At 52.0% G+C, this 17,134-nt stretch overlaps 1 protein-coding gene across 1 annotated transcript; it reads right to left on the bottom strand.

Moving 5' to 3' along the window:
• Positions 1-231: 231 nt before the first annotated feature.
• LOC102848560 (probable palmitoyltransferase ZDHHC11-like) lies at positions 232-15,994 on the bottom strand. The gene is made up of 5 exons (XM_006893182.1): positions 15,836-15,994; positions 12,104-12,279; positions 11,103-11,204; positions 1,569-1,693; positions 232-413 (listed from the first exon to the last, which is right to left on the bottom strand). Exons 1-5 carry the CDS (start codon positions 15,992-15,994, stop codon positions 232-234), a joined length of 744 nt encoding a protein of 247 aa, XP_006893244.1.
• Between the last annotated feature and the right edge of the window lie 1,140 nt (positions 15,995-17,134).

The raw sequence follows: 17,134 nt of genomic DNA, 5'->3' as shown, positions 1-17,134 counted from the left end.
TCCTCAGTTGGGAGTCCCTGCGCCCCCAGAGGAGCTGTGGACACAGCCGTTATCACAGCCACCTCCATCCCAACTCACATGACACCAGATAGTAGGGAGTCCCTGGGCTGAGTGGGAAGAGGGCCAGGGGTTGCTTCCCCAGGAGAGGAAAGGTAACCCAGAAAGGCTGAGTGGGGCAGGTCTCCAAGCACCGGGCTCTATCTATGAACAGATGGGAAGCACAGCCTGGGCTCAGGGAGGGGCACAGCAGTACGCACAGAGGTAGAGATGGAACAAGAGCAGCTGTCCAAGCATCAGGAGGCCGACGATGTCCAGGACGAGCACAGCTGCCCCCGTGATCAGGAGCACAGGGGCCTTGATCCTCACAGGGAAGAGGGGCAGGAAGAACAGCCACGTATTCTCATCCGTGATCGCTGCCAAGGAGAGAGGGGAAATGGCATGGGCCCCTTGGCACCTCTAAGTCCCAACATATCCCCTCAAACAGTAGTCTTGAGCTAGGGGTCCCTGTCCCTGCAGCAGCTACGGGCACAGCAGTTATCACAGCCACCTCCACCCCAGCTAACACGGCACCAGCTGGTGGCTAGTCCCCGGACTGAAAGGATAGAGGGTGAGAGGCTGCTGACTTGGGCAGCGAATTCCAAGTCACGGGCCAAGTTTAAGGGTCCCCACGCCCAGGTATGTGCTCTTGTACAAGCGTGCTCTTACCGCCCCGGAAACTGCAAGGGTTGGGTTTTAATGTTTAGAGTCCCACATCAGGAGTCTAGAACATACTGCTGTGCAAGGTTTGCTTACCACCCCAGGTTACGGAGTCACAAAGACAACAGACCACATTTAGGAAGAAGGATGTTCGTTACACAGGACTCAGAACCAGCACGTGATCCAGGTTCCCCCAGGGAATGTATGGGAATGGTTAGGGAATTGGGAGTGGATAATGAGTGAATAGGAAGTAAGTGAGAAGTGGATGAGGAGTGGATGGGGTGTGGACGGGGAATGAACGAGGTGTGGATGAGGACTAGATAAGGACAGGGCGTGGATGGGGAGTGGATGAGGACTCCATGGAGACTGGATGGAGGGTAACGGGGAAGTTGATGGTTAGTGCATGAGGCATGGATGGAGAGTGAACGTGGAGTGGACAGGGATTAGACGGAGAGTGAAGGGTGAGCAGAGCGAACTTGTTGAACTTGAACCACATGCCTTTGGGACTGCAGCACAGCTGGTGGCCTAGAGGTATGAAACTGTGCTGCAATCCCAAAGGCATGTGGTTCAAACCCAACTGCTGCTGCATAGGAGGAGAATGGGCAGACTCCTCTCATGTGGTGAACTGCCTCTGTTAACACACTGGAGAGTCAGCTATGGGTCAGTTTTAGCTTGACAGCACACAAGAACAGACTCTCTGCCCTGTGGAGCCTGCTGGGGCCGCATACAGGAGCCCTGGGTGTATATTTATCTGCAACACCCGCACTATGGTTGTTCACATCTGCATTAAGGTGCAGACTCCGGGCTGGGAGTTAGACTACATGCTTTTAATTGTCATACTTGAGTTTGAGGCCACTAGGACCACGGCGTACTTTTAAAGTGGGGGTCAGTACGGAGCTCATCCTGGCCCATGATGTATTGGATAAAGATGTACATGATGACCACCGCCAGGCAGAAGAGGCCGACCACGGCTGAGGCCACACAGCAGAAAAAACACCTGCACAGGAACCAGAGAAGAGAGTTGAGACACGCCAACCTCGGGAGCAAAGACACATCTAAGCTACCAATCGGGAAATGCCCCAGAGGCCAGGCTGAGACAGAGGTGGGGACACGGAGCATGGTCTCCCACCCACAGGCTGCCTTCTCATGCCCACTGACTTCCTCCGAGGGCCCCTGCCCATCTGTCCTACGCCATGCTTCCTTCATTCTCTCGTTTCCTTTTTGGGACATTTTTCAAGGATTTGCTCCTGATTTGTGATTGTTGCTGTTAAGTGCCACCAAGTCAAGCACAACTCATAGCGACCCTACGGCAGAAGATGTGAACCCAGTTCTATCCTGCGCCATCCTCACACGTCCTGACACACAAGAGCCCATTGCAGCAGTCATCTTATTTGACCCTCCACCCTTCCCAGCGTCACATCCTTCTCCAAGGAATAGCCCCTCCTAGCAACACGTCCAAAGGATGTGAGGCGAAGCTTCATCATTTTTGCCTCCAAAGGGCACTCTGCTACACCCTGTCTAAGACATACTTGTTTGTTCTTTTGGCGGTCCAACATCACAGCTCAAAGGCATCAATTTTTCTGTCATCCTTATTCATTGTTCATTGCATAGCAAGTGATTGGAAAGACCACAGCCTGAATCAGATGCACCTTAGTCCTCAAACTGAAATCATTATTCCTCAGTAATTGGGAAATGTCCCTAACTCCAGATTTTCCCAGTGCAGTGTATAGCCTTATATGAGTCCCATAGATTATATCTATGCTAGTTGTGTGGCAGGCACTTCTGGCTTAATGGATTAGAAGTTGCACTGCCAATCCAAAGACACAAGTTTGAATCCACTCTACGGGAGAAGGATGGGAAATCTCCTCCTGTGCAATTTGTTAAGCGCCATTGACGACTCTTAGAGACCTTATGCACAATAGCCTTCTCTAGCCTGGGCCAATCTCACTGTCTCAGGCACACCTACCCCTATTAGCCCAGTTACTGTGTCAATTCATCTTATCCAGAATCTTCCTGCCCTGTGCTGACTTTCCAAGCATGGTATCTTTCTCCAAGGACTGGTCTCTTCTGACAACATGACCAAAGTATGTGAGGCAGAGTTTCAAAATCTTTGCCTCCAAGGTACAATCTGGCTTCCAGGACAGACCTGTTAACTTGGCAGTCCATGATATGTTCAATACTTTTGTCCAGCACCACATCTCAAAGTATTGATTCTGCTTCAGTCACCCTTAGTCATTGCCCAGCTCTCAGATGCACAGCAAGCAATTGAGACAATCATGACCTGGATCAGGCACACCTTAGTCTCTAGACTGATATTGTTGCTCTTTAGCATTCTGGAGAGGTCCTTGACAGCAGAATTCCCTAAAGCAACTCATCTTTTGATTTCCTGACTGGTGGTGCCAAGACTGTTGATTATGGATCCAAGAAAGATGAAATTATTAATATCTTCAACATCTTCTCCACCTATTATAATACTGTCAATTGGCCTGGTGGTGAGAATCTTTGTTTTCTTGATGTTGAGCTTCAATCCATATTGAAGACTGCAGTCCTTGACCTTCTGCAGCACATACTTCAAGTCTTCCTCAGATTCGGTGGACAAGGTTGTGTAATCTTCCACCAATCCTGATGCCACATTCCTCCTCATAAAGTCCAGCCTCCCAAGTGATCTGTTCTGTATACAGACTGAAAAGGTATGAAGCAATTTACAGCCTCTGAAAACCTCCTGGAGGGTCAACCACAAGCTAGTTTTAACTCAATGACTCAGGACAACCAGAGCGGGTGAGCTGCCTCAGAGCTGGAAGAAACTCACCAATGATCTGAGTTATGCAGATGACACAACCTTGCTTGCAGAAACTGAAGAGGACTTGAAGCACTTGCTGTGGAAGATCAAAGACTGCAGCTTTCAATATGGATTATACGTCAATATCAAGAGAACAAAAATTGCCATCACTGGGCCAACAGGCAACATGATGATAGATGGAGAAAAGAATGAAGTTGTCGATGACTTCACCTTAATTGAACCTACAATCAACACTCATAACAGTAGTCAAGAAATCCAAAGATGTGTTGCATTGGGAAAATTTACTGTCAAGGACCTATCTAAAGTGCTAAGGAGCAAGAATGTCACTTTAAAGACTAAGGCGTGTCTGATTCGAATGGTCTTCTCCATTGCTTCCCACGCATGTGGAAGTTGTAAACTGAATATCCATGGCAGAAGGATAACTGATGCCTTTGAACTGTGCTGTGTTGGAATAGTATTGAATAGCCCATGGACTGCCAAAAGAACAAACAAATCTATCTGGGAAGAAGTGCAACCGGGGTGCTCCTTAGAGGCAAAGGTGGTGAAATCTCATCTCATCTACTTTGGACATGTTGTCAGAAGGGACCAGTCCTTGGAAAAAGTCATCACAATGGAAAAGGTGACGAGTCAGAGGAAGAAAGGATGGCCCTTAATAAGATGGACTGAGGAAGTGACTACAGCAATGGACTTAGCTTATCAGAGATTGTGAGGGTGGCACACAACAGGACAAGGGTCAGATCTGTTGTTCACAGGATCACTGCTGGCCATCACTGACTTGATGGTACCTGAAAACAGCATTTGTGTTGCTTTACAATCTAGATAGTGCTTCTGACTTACATGATCTCCTCCTAAGCGTGTGAGGAAGGTGGACCACCCACCCCCCCTCATTTCAGGCATGGAAACTGAGGCTCAGAGGCCTGCATGACCTGCCTGGATGACTCGTCCTGCAGACCAGTGACAGGCTGGCCTTTTGACTTGACGGTCAGTCTTACCTGCATCTCTCCACCAGGGTTGTGTTTAGGCCGGGCCTACTCCTGACCGGGAAGACGAAAATCTGGTTTTTTTCATGTTCTAGAACCAGAAATGACCTTCTCTGGATTTCTTCCTGGAGTAAGGGGATCATGACCCACTGAACTAGAACATTAGGAATGTAAAAAGAGATTCCTGACACCATCAATCTTTTCTCTATTTATCATGATGGTGTCTATTGGTCCAGTGGTGAGGAACGTTGTTTTCTTGATTTTGAGATATAATTTATACTAAAGGCTACAGTCTTTGTTCTTCTTCAGTGTTTTAATTCTTCACTTTTAGCAAGGCTGTATCTTATGCATAACACAAGTTGTAGGTAAGTCTTCTTCTAATCCTGATGCCCCAGTCTTCTTCATATAGTTCAGATTTCTGAATTAATATGAAAAAATATCGCGAAAGGATACAACCCTGACACGCACCGTTCCTGCTGTTAAACCGGAGTCTCCCCTTGTCCTGTTCAGGCGCCTTCTTCTTGATTCATATCCAGGAACTGGTGGTTGTTGATGTGAGGTTTTGTAGAGGTGATTATGACTCACAGCGACCCTGTGAACAACAGATCTGAGCTCTGTCCTATCCTGCGCCGTCCTCCTCGTCTCTGATATACTTAAGCCCAATGCTGCAGTCACTATGTCAGTCCACCTTGTTTTCACCTCTTTTCACTAATTCTCTACCTTTGCAAGTATTATGGCCATTTCCAAGGAACAACTCCTCCTAACAACACTGAGATTGAGATTGTTCACAGCTTCAGTTTGCTTGGCTCTACAAGCAACACTCTTGGTACCAGCAGCCAGGAAATTAAAAGACGAATTGCATTGGAAAAGTCTGCTGTCAGAGACCTTTACAAAGTACTGAAGAGCAACGATGCCAGTCTAGAGACTCAGGTGCATACAGGCCACGGTCTTTACAATTACTTGGTATGCATTGGAGAACTGGAAAATCAGTAGGGATGATAGAAGGTTTTTGAGCTTTGGTGCTGGAGAAGAGTATTGAATATACCATGGACTGCTAGGAGAACAAACAAGTTTGTTCTGGAGAGGGCGAGACAGGCTGCTCCTTGGAGGCAAGGATTTTGAAGCTTCATCTGACCTACTTAGGACATGTTGCAAGGAAGGACCAGTCCTTGGAGAGGAACGTCATGCTTTGGAGGGTGGAGGGACAAAGCAGGAGAGGAAAACCCTCGATGAGATGGATTGATTCAGTCACTGGGTTAATGGGATGGGCGTGTTGGAGACAATGAGATTGGCACGGGATAGAGCAGGGTTTAGGGCTGTTGTACATAGAGTCAATATGAGTCACAAGCAAGTCCACGGCACATAACAACAGCAACATGCTCAAAGTACAGAAATTTGTAGAAGTCCTAAATTTCTTCATCTTTGGCTTTAGCAATTGCTACGTATTGTTGTTGTTGTTGTTAGGTGCCAATGAGTCTAGTACGACCCATAGTGACCCTATGAACAACAGATCTGAACCCTGCTGTATCCTGTCCCATATTCACACTTCCTGACACACTAGAGCCCATTGTGGCAGTCACCATGTCAGTCCACCTGGTTGAGGGTCTTCCTTTCCTTCACTGACCCTCTGCCTTCCTCTCCAAGGAATAGCCCTTCCTAGCAACAAGCCCAAAGCATGTGATGCAAAGCTTTATCATCTTTGTCTCCAAAAGACACCCTGGCTGCACTTTCTCCAAGACATGTTTGTTTGTTCTTTTGAATAATTGTTGGGAGACATAGCTCTTGCTTATGTGCATCTGGACATTGTTCTATCACTGACAGCACTGTGCTTCAAGATCGACTCTGAAACGTTCTTTCTGATGAGGAGTGCTGCGTCGTTCTTCTTCAATTTGTTATTCCCGCTGTGCTTCTTCCCACATGATTGTCTCGTTCAAAATGGCAAATTCTCATCCGTCTCAGTTCACTAACGCCTAACGATGTCGATCATCATGCATTCCATTTCATTCTTGACAACTTCTAATTTTCCTACCTTCATACTTGATCCATTCCATGTTTCAGTTCTGAACAGTTGTTTTTAAGTGCTTCTCTTCGGTTTGAGGTAGGTCACATCAGCAAATGGGGTCATTCACTGACCAAGTCCTTGACCTGCGTCCTGACAGTAGACTCTGCTTTGAAGAGACGGCTCTTTCTCAGTCATAATATGAGTGTGCCTTGGAACCTGAGAGGCCCATCTTCAGACACCGCATCAGACAATATTCTGCTGGTACTGAGAGGCTTTTCAAGGGCCAATTATTGCAGATGTGGATGGCTGGTCCTGCTTCCTGGTCAGACTTTGTCTGGAAATTCCACTGAAAGCTGTTCACCAAGAGTAATCTTACTGGTATTTTTTTACATTATTATCATTATATTACTACTACTAATTTTAATGACAATTTACAGAGACTTTGGATTTCCATTCATTCATTGTTGCAATTTTCTCCCTGCCCACCCCTCCCCCGCAGCTCGCTCATCTCTTTGAAAAGCAAAAGAAAAATTCTTTCATTGTTATACATTCCCTCCCCCCAAGTCCACTCCACTATGCAGCCTTCGTTCTGGACTCCTGTCTTGACAACAATACCTAATCACATATCCCTTTTAAGCATTTCTCTCCCTCATCTGTTTCAATGCAGTATACACCATTTATCCCATCTTTCTCAGTCTCCCTCCAACCCCAGTGTCAGTCCCATTTTAAAACAGTGGCACTGTTCTTGCTAGTATTTGAAATACCAGTGACAGAGCTCCGGAGCGTTCGGCATCGCGGCAACCAGCAAGCCACCATAGTACAACAACCGGACAGACAAATGGTGGATTATTGTGTTGTTGTTGTTGTTAGGTGCCGTCGAGCCAACGAGGACTCAGGTCTTCAGAGGGAGTGCTAACCTGTGGGTTTCCAGCAGAAGGTCAGATGGAGGCTAGACTCTACCTCAGACTGTTGGGAGAAGAAGCGGTGTGAGACCTCTCTGTGTCTTGACCTCCATTCTGGATCCTCTTCGGGACATCTCCTCTGGACAAAGCTGCTGCCTTGGGTCCTTGTTTGAGGGACGAGGTCCTACGTTGGCAGCCCTGTGTCCTTGGTGTGTGCTCTCGTCAAGTTGTAGTGGGCACCGTTGATGCCTACTCTTCCCTAAGTTTCATCCTGGGTTTCCTCCTGCGCTGGGTGAATGCCTCTTTTCCTGGCAAGTGTCATGACTTTGTTGTCTAGACATACTCAAGTGCAGAGTCCCGTTGAAGGATTGGTCAGGACTTAACCATGGCCTTGAGTAGAGGCCTGTACTATGTGGCTGTCCAGGCTCTGTCCTGCTCTATTGTGGCCAGGGGGTAAGGACACAAAGGGCCAGTGCCATCTGCACACAGTTCTCCCTTCAGGGGATCAGGACCCCTCTACTCTCCAATTGCCCTGGGTCCTCATTGCCCTGGCTGGGTCATGTTGTGATAAATAAGGGGTCCCAGAATCACTCAATCAGCCAAGCCAAACTGCCCTGAGATGCCTTCCAGATCACCACTCATATTAAGTCTTCCCTGCCTTCCTTCAAACCCCATGAAAAATCACGAGGTTCCACTTTTATTTCTTTAGTTGTGACGTAGGCCAGAGTTGACAGAACAAATTGGATTTCCATTCAACAACTCACATGCGTTCTGTGGTGGGACATTGGCTGTAGTCCCCACGACACAACATCACTCTTCTCCCTCCCTGTGGCTCTCACTTCCATCAGCCCTCTTCCCTCTCCTTCCTCCACCTGTGCTCCGTCCTTGCAAACGACGCCCTTCTGATCTCGCGTGGTTGTGTTCTTAGCAGAGCATGCCTTCCTGGTGAGACTCCTCCTTATAGACCTAGCTATTGTTGAGCTGAAAGTTTATCCACACGAGTGAGCTGAGCTCAGGCCTGGAGGGTGCCTACAGCGTAGCTGATGGTTCCACAGGCCTCTATCGGACCAGAAAGCCCGGTGTTTCTTTCTGACTTTGAATTGTGTCCAGCGTTTTCCTCCCACTCTTTATCAACCTTTGTCTCGCATGATCACGGGAAACCAACGTGTCTGCATTTGCTTTTCCGCATTCCCTGGAGTTCGTGCCATTTTCCGTACCCTGTGCCCCTGCCCCTTCCACCTTTGTCCTTTCTCCCCATGGCAGGATGCGTGACTGATTGACTGCGTGCTCTGAGATGACATATCACATCCTCACTTTCGGTCCATGAGAGTGACTTTGTCTGGAAAGAAGAGTTCTCTTGGTAGATGCTGTCAGTTATGCTAAATGATGTCAGAGCAGAGTCAGATGGGTCCTGTGTGTGCAAATTCCCAACCCTGCTGCTGTTAAGGCAATTCTGACACATCGGTGAACCTCACGCAGGCTTCCAGGCTGAAAATGTTTATAGAAGTAGACACACACCCTTGCACCCACACACAACCCACACATACAGACTAGCACATAGCCACACACACACACACACCCCCCAGGCTTCACACGGCCCCACAGAGCTCCACAGACAGCTTCACAGCCAGCCCACCCTCTGTCCCCAGGCTCCACATGGTCCCATACACAGGTCCACACACTGACCCCACACAGCCCGACACAGGTACACACACACAGCTTTACAGCCAGCCCGCCCTCTGCCCTCAGGCTCCACACGGCCCCATGCAGCTACACACACACAGCTTTACAGCCAGCCAGCCCTCTGTCCCCAGGCTCCGCATGGCCCCATACATAGGCCCACACACTGACCCCACACAGCCCCACGCAGCTACACACACACAGCTTTACAGACAGCCCACCCTCTGTCCCCAGGCTCCACATGGCCTCATACACAGGCCCACACAGAGATCCCCACATGCAGGTCCCACACAGGCCCCACATAGTCCCACCACAGACCCCACACAGTCCATCTCAGTTCACCTACAGCCCTTGCACACGCTGACCCTCAGCCCTTTCCCGTCTCCTGGGCATCCCACATCCTCCACACTAAGGGGTGTCTTCGCACACCAGGGCCTCCCTCCCTTCTCACTGTATCTCTGAGGACAGAAGACCTCTCCTATCCCAGCATGCACTGCCTCCTGTTTTTCACCAGAGGACGCAGGAACAGGTCCAGGAAGGCGGTCATCCTGGGGACAGGCTGGCCTTCTCAGTTCTTTGTGGCAATGCCTAGTTCAGTCCACTGTCGTTTTTGGTCTTGGCCACCTCCTCTGGCATCAGGGAGCCTCTTTTGACATCAGGGAGCTTCCTCTGACTCAGGGAGCTTCCTCTGATACCAGGAAGCCTCCTCTGACATCAGGGAGCCTCCTCTGACATCAGGGAGCTTGCTCTGATTCAGGGAGCTTCTTCTGATACCAGGAAGCTTCCTCTGACATCAGGGAGCTTCGAATGACATCAGGAAGCCTCCTTTGACATCAGGAAGTCTCATCTGATACCAGGAAGCCTCCTCTGATGTCAGGAAGCCTCAGGGAGCCTCCTCTGACATCAGGGGGCTTCTGTCCACATCCCTCACTGAGCCCGAATGAGCTTTGCCCTGCACAGGAACCCGCCATTGATCTGCACTCCTCACAGGCAGGGCCACTCTTGTCCCCCCGAAAGGGGCCTCATCTGGTGGCTGGGATGGACTCTAGAGGAAGAAGCTAGCATCAGACAGGGGTTTAAGAAGGTCTGGGCATGAATGAAGACACAAGGGGCCAGTGAACTGAGGTCGACAACAGCCCTGACCTCAGGGTCCAGAGAAAATCTCCCCCCCTGGACCAAACAGCCAGGGGTGAGGGGTGGGGGACTGCCAGTTTCCTCCCCGCCGTGGGAGGTGGTGCTGTGTTTTCAGCTATACCACCCCTGGTTTGTCACTGCTAGTGAATGACACAGGGTCTCCTCACGTAGAGAGGGGTGGATGGCTCACACCCAGGCTTGTCACTCTGAATGGATAGCACGCAGATGCTGCAGGAAGGCGGGTCAGCAAATGGGATTGAGCTTCCATGGGGGGTGGAGACGTGTGGGCTTGAGGGATCAGGGCAGGCCTGTGTGGGGTCCGACAGGCACACCCCCAGGCGGAAGACTGAGATCTGCTCTTTGTAGAGCAGACGTGGGCAGAGCAACAGAGTTAGGCTACATCTGGTTTCATGCAGTGCTCTGATGCCCAGAGGGGAGAACCATTTGAGCCCAATACCAGGAACCACAGGGACCTGACAAATCTCCTTCCTTCTGCAGAAAGCACCGACTGCAGCTCAGTGCAGGATGCCTGCCCCAGCCCAGCCCTGCACAGCAGCCGCCCAGCCAGGCCCTCCGTCCTGCCTTCAAGCCCTCCCACTGTCCCTGCTCCCAGCCTCTTGTCTAACTGTGCCTCTGGAGATCAGTGGTCTGGCTGGAGAGAGCAGACCCACAGGACAGTGGATTCAGCAACCACACAGTTGTCGGCTCATCAACGTCTCCACAGGGGGACCCCCAGAGCCTCCCTAACTGCCCCTGCCCTGCGGAGGAGGGGTCTTGTGGGTTGGGGACATGCTTCTAAACCAAGACCTCTGTCACCAAGGAGCCTGAAGGAGCCAAGCACACCCCTGCCCGAGCCCAGCCTCCCAGCACAGGTTGGACGGCCCTCCAGCCTCCTCCCAGCCGGTCACCAGTAGTTCCTGCTGCCCACACAGTTGTTGAGCCAGTTGCAGTGGTGGTCGAAGTTGGTGATGCACTTGTTGCAGGCACTGCAGTGCTTGGCTTTCAAGCTCCTGGAAGGGGGGGGGGGGTTGGGAGGCCCCTGATCAGGCCTGTCAGGTTGAGTGGGGTCAAGATTAGGGCCCTCCCATCAGGGGCTGTGCTGCCTGGGAGGGGGCCCCACATTCTAGCTTCACATCCAGGGAACAGCTGGCCCCATGCCCGCCACCAGCAGGCCCAGTAAGCAGGATTGAGGACCGTGAAACAGACACAGGGGCAGGAGGAGAGAGTAGCACCCACCTCCAGAACTAGGGGTGCCAGACAGACAGTGTCTTAGAGGATGAAGTTCCATGCAGTTCCAGGGATGAAGGCCACTCAGACCCCACTCTGAGCCCACGGGACTCCCATAGTTCAATTGACCTCCTGACCCCCAGGCTGCCCAGATACCCCAGGACATCTAGTCCTAGGACAGCTGGATTCCAGGGATATCTGTACACCCCAGAACATCTAGACTTCTAGGACACCTGGATGCCCCAGGATATCTGAATACTCCAGAGCATCTGGACATCCCAGGACAACCGGACACCCCAGGACATATGGACACCTTAGGGACAGCTGGACACTCTAGGCCATCTGCACCTCCCTGGACATCAAGACACACACACACACACACACACACACACACACACACACACACACCAGGACATCTGAGTCTTAAGACATCTAGGCCCTGGGAGATCTGGACCCCCCAGGACATCAGGACTCCAGGATATCTGGGCCTGGGACATCTGGACACCTCATGACATCTGGACCACCTGGGACATCTGGACCACCTGGGACCTGGCATGGCCACAGCCAGTGATTTCCCTCTACCCCCCCCCACCCCAAGAGAACAGAGGATCATTCCAAAGCCCAAGAGGACACCCCCTTGTCCCCCAAGGCTGTGGACAGAGGAGGGGCATGGGGCACTCACACGGTGACCTCACACAGGTGGCAGTACTGGTTCTGAATTACATGCTCGTGCTTGGTGCGGTCAAAGGTGGGCATGGGCCGCTTGTAGTTCTTGATGCGCACGTTTGGCTCGGCAGGGTCAGTGGAGACGGCCATCAGGTGAACCACCATGTGGAACAGAAACAGCACACCGGTCACCTGGGACGGGGGGATGTCAAGGAAGCAGGATCTCTGGTGCTCTGGCCCACCCACGCTGTCCTGGGAGCAGGCGCCCAGCAACGGTAGACCCACGTGGCACAGTGCAGGACGCCGGGTCCCGTGCTGGGGGCCAGAAGGAAACCATCACGGGGTCAAGTGACCAATGACACACGAGCCGACCTAGCTCCTCTGTGCTGTGCTTTACTGTGCTTCTCACTGAGCTGATAACACCTGGCAGGCCGCTGGCACGCCTGCACCCAGTGAGCCTTTCAAAGCCATCTTCTAACAGCACGTGCTCACTCTGTACCTCTGTGCCACACTGATCAACCTCGTGGCATTGCAAACTTTTCTATACGCCATTGCACATGTAACCGACCACAGAGCCTACTGCCATAGAGCTGGTTCCAACGTGGAACCAGGGTTTTGAGATTGTGTGGAAAGTCAGGGACCGCAGTCTTCAGTATGGATTGAGGCTCAATATCAAGAAAACAAAGATTCTCAGCACTGGGTCAATTGGCAGCATCAGGATGGATCGTGAAGAGATTGAGATTGTTCACAGCTTTAGGCTGCTTAGCTCCACAGTCAACACTCTTGGCACCAGTAGCCAGGAAATTAGAAGACATATTGCGATGGGAAAATCTGCAGTTAGAGACCTCTCTAAAGTACTGAAGAGCAATGATATCAGTCTGGAGACTAAGGTGCACCTGATACAGGCCATGGTCTTTGCAATCACTTGTTATGCATCAGAGAGCTAGACAATGACTAGGGATGATAGAAGAATTGATGCCTTTGAGCTGTGGTGCTGGAGAAGAGTATTGAGGGTACCATGGACTGCCAAGAAACTAACAGGTTTGTCCTGGAGAGGGTGAAGCTGGGCTGCTTCTTGGAGGCAAGGATTCTGAAGCTTTGTCTGACACACTGTGGACATGTTGCAAGGAGGGACCGGTCCTTGGAGAGGGACGTTATGCTTGGGAGGATGGAGGGGCAGCGCAAGAGAGGAAGACCCTCTATAAGGTGGATTGGGTACTGGGGGAACGGGGGCAGGTGCATCAGAGATAGTGCGATTGGCACAGGACAGAGCAGGGTTTAGGGCTGTTGTACATAGGGTCACTATGAGCCACAGGCAACTCGATGGAGGGGCAGCGCAAGAGAGGAAGACCCTCTATAAGGTGGATTGGGTACTGGGGGAACGGGGGCAGGTGCATCAGAGATAGCGCGATTGGCACAGGACAGAGCAGGGTTTAGGGCTGTTGTACATAGGGTCACTATGAGCCACAGGCAACTCGATGGCACCAAACAACCTTCTATTTTCTATGTGTATTTAAAAATATTATTTGTTGTTGTTGTTTATATATAATAATTTGTTTACAGAGGTTTTATTCTTTAAAGGAAGGGTTGCCTCTCTTTTTCCCAAAGGCTCGGCCGGTGGATTTGATTTCACAATCTCTGGTTAGCAGCCCTACACATTACCCACAGTGCCAACAGGGCGCTTTCACAGACCCTCAACTCAAACTCGATTCATTGCTGAGTTGGCACGACTCACCGCTGGCCCTCCAGTGGGTTTTCAAAGGCGGTCAAGTCACATGGCAGGAGATGCCTGTCTCTCTTCCAAGGAGCAGCTGGCCACCAAAGCTCCCCATTCTGTCCCACAGTCCTGTTGTTGTTAGGTGCTGTGGAATCGAGAATGACTCATAGTGACCCTGTGAACACCAGATCTAAACCCTGTCCTGTCCTAAGCTGTCCCTGACACACTTGAGCCCACTGCTGCAGTCACTGTGTCAATCCATCTCATCAAGAGTCCTCCTCTCTGTCACCATCCCTGCACCTTTCCAAGCATGATGGCCCTCTCCGAGGAAGAGCCTCCGCTAACAACACGCAGAGGATGAGCGATAAAGCTCCACCATCCTTGCCTCCAAAGAGCCCTCTGGCTGTACTTTTCTTACGTTGTATCTGCTTGTTCTCCTGGCAGTCCATGGATAACGCAGCCTGTGGTGCAGTAAAAGTCCAGCTTGCACAAGGAAAGCAGACAGAGGAATGGTGTGACCAGCCTGCTGGCAATACTGGCCTCACCCAGGTGGTGAGGACTGGAGCCGCAGTAGCTCAGAGGTCAGCCTGCCTGTCAGAAACAACAGAGTTTCTGCACGAGCAGAGAAGGTCCCCATGGCATCTTGATTCCACCCATTTCAGCAGCACTTCCATGTAGAAACCTTGTCTGGGAGATGAGATATTGCTGAGGGATCACGTTAGGGATCAAACTATGGTCCCTGCTCTTTGTGTTGCATTGCTAACCAAACATTTAGCAGTTCGAATCCAAGTGCCACCTTGAGGGAGAAGGCTGGGCAGGCTCCTTCCTTAGAGACTTCAAGCTTCAGAAACTCAGTGGAGGGCGGCCGTGGGTCAGAATGGACTGGGTCAGAAAGGGTGATGCTGTGCTCAGGGTGCCAACAGTGTGAGGGAGTCCTCGCCCTGCCCCTGTGCTTGGAAACAGGTTCTTCTTGTTGACGAGGACATTGTCGTTGTCACTTTGTCTTGGACAACACAAAACAGCACTTTCTTGTGAGGTCTCTCAACCTAACATCTTCTCTCTCCTCAGGGCTGCTTGTCCCCCAGACCACGTCCACCCTCTCCTCTGCCTCCCCTCCAGCAGGTTCACCCCCAAGCCATGCGAAGGGGTCTTGTTTACCCAGATGGAGGGTCACACACTTCCTGGGAAAGTGCATTTCAAACAAGGACCCCCAGCCCGCACACAGCACAGAGAGGGAACAGAGGACGGTGTTACTCCTGGCTCCATGACAATGGGGCATCTGGAGCGAGGGGCGGGAACGAGGGTGAGTGCAGGCTGAGCTTGTCTGACACGGTGACCGACACTTAGACGAGGAACCGGTAAGTCTGAGAGGGTCCTGGACACAGCATGGTCAGGACAGTGTTGTGGAGCATCAACAGGGGGCCTGGTCACAGAGGGCAGAGACATGGTCAAGATGGTTAGGGACATGGTCAGGAGGGCAGGGATATGGTCACAGAGGGCAGGGACACGGTCAGGGTGGTTAGGGACATGGTCAGGAGGGCGGAGATATGGTCACAGAGGGCAGGGATATGGTCACAGAGGGCAGGGACAGTCACAAAGGACAGGGACACAGTCACAGAGGACAGGGACGTGGTCACAGAGGACAGGGACATGTCAGGGTGGTTAGGGACATGGTCAGGAAGGCAGAGATATGGTCACAGAGGGCAAGGACAATCAGAGAGGACAGGGACACAGTCACAGAGGAGAGGGACATGGTCACAAAGGGCAGGGACATGGTCAGGGTGGTTAGAGACATGGTCAGGTGGGCAGAGAAACAGTCACAGAGGGCAGGGAAACGGACACAGAGGGCAGGGATACTGTCACATGGGGCAGGGACATGGTCAGGGTGGTTAGGGACACGGTCACAGAGGGCAGGGACATGGTCACAGTGGGCAAGGACATGGTCACAGTGGGTCAAGACTTGAGCAGGGGCTGGCCTGGGCTGTGCAGAGACGCAAGGGCTGCAGGCACATCCCCCAGTGGTGGGAGCACCCACAGAGTGAAGGATACGCCATACGCCACGTGCCTCCAGACGCCGGGCAGCAGAGGGATGAAGATGCCGAAGCTGGTGAAGGTCATGACCAGGAACGTGATCCAGGCCACTGCCTGCAGCGTGTTGAGTGGCAGAGACCAGCCATTCACCCTGGACATCAGGGGCGGCTTTGACCTCAGCTTTATCCTGTTGGTGCCAGCATCCGGATTGATCCGTCGGAAGCTCCTGCCACAGAAGTCCATCTGCAGGGGAAGACGGGAGAGGGACGGCGAGCCATCAGAGAAAGCGGTGGCTGACCTGCATGGACGGCGGGGCCAGAGGGGCAGGACACCCACATCCCAGGATGTTTCCTCATCGCTGGAGATTCATTCATAGTGTATGCTCAGAGCCTCACAGCCCCTCCCAGAGAGGGCCCAGCACGCACTCACCTGCAGAGAGTGACCTGGACACCAGGTTAGGTGGACCTGACAGCTCTGACCAGGGCACGTTTATGGGCCTGGCCAATTTCCCATCTTTCCATCACATCAGAGTCCGCTGGAAGCAGACATGGCTCTCTCAACACCACAGCTCCTTCCAGTAGAGTTGAACTTACAATTTACAGCACATCACGCAGTAAGACCTAGGCGATGGTGTTTATCACGGATCAGGAAGCACAAGTGACCACGTGCCTACGTTGCTTACTGTGTAACCCACCTTGTTAACTAGTTAATCCTGTAAACATCCACGCTACAAGCATTGGGTAATCCGCAGGCTTCCTGGAGGCAAGAGCTTCCCAGGACAAGACCACCCAGGACAGCTGGTGAAAGTCAACTCACCAAAGCTGCCCCACGTCCACCCTGCACACCTGCCTCACGTCCACCCGACACAGCTGCCTCATGTCCACCCTGCACACCTGTCCCATGTTCACCCGACACAGGTGCTCTAAGTCACCTGCCCCACGCCCACCCAGCACAGCTGCCCCACGTCCACCTGACACAGCTGCCCAACGTCACCCAGCACAGCTATCCCACGTCCACCCAGCACAGCTGTCCCACATCCACCCAGCACAGATGCCCCATGTCCACCCGGCACAGCTGCCCCACGTCCACCTAATAAAGCTGCTCCAAGTCCACCCAGCACAGCTGCCCCACGTCCACCCAACACACCTGCCCCACGTCCACCCGGCACAGATGCCCCATGTCCACCCGGCACACCTGCCCCACATCCACCTAATACAGCTGCCCCACGTCCACCCAGCACAGCGGCCCCACGTCCACCCAACACACCTGCCCCACATCCACCTGGCACAGATGCCCCAT

The sequence above is a fragment of the Elephantulus edwardii genome, unplaced genomic scaffold (genome assembly GCF_000299155.1).
Source record: "Elephantulus edwardii isolate Elephantulus edwardi_28Jun2011 unplaced genomic scaffold, EleEdw1.0 scaffold00125, whole genome shotgun sequence".
Classification (NCBI taxonomy): Eukaryota; Metazoa; Chordata; class Mammalia; order Macroscelidea; family Macroscelididae; genus Elephantulus; species Elephantulus edwardii.
This window is presented reverse-complemented; position numbering and strand designations above follow the sequence as displayed.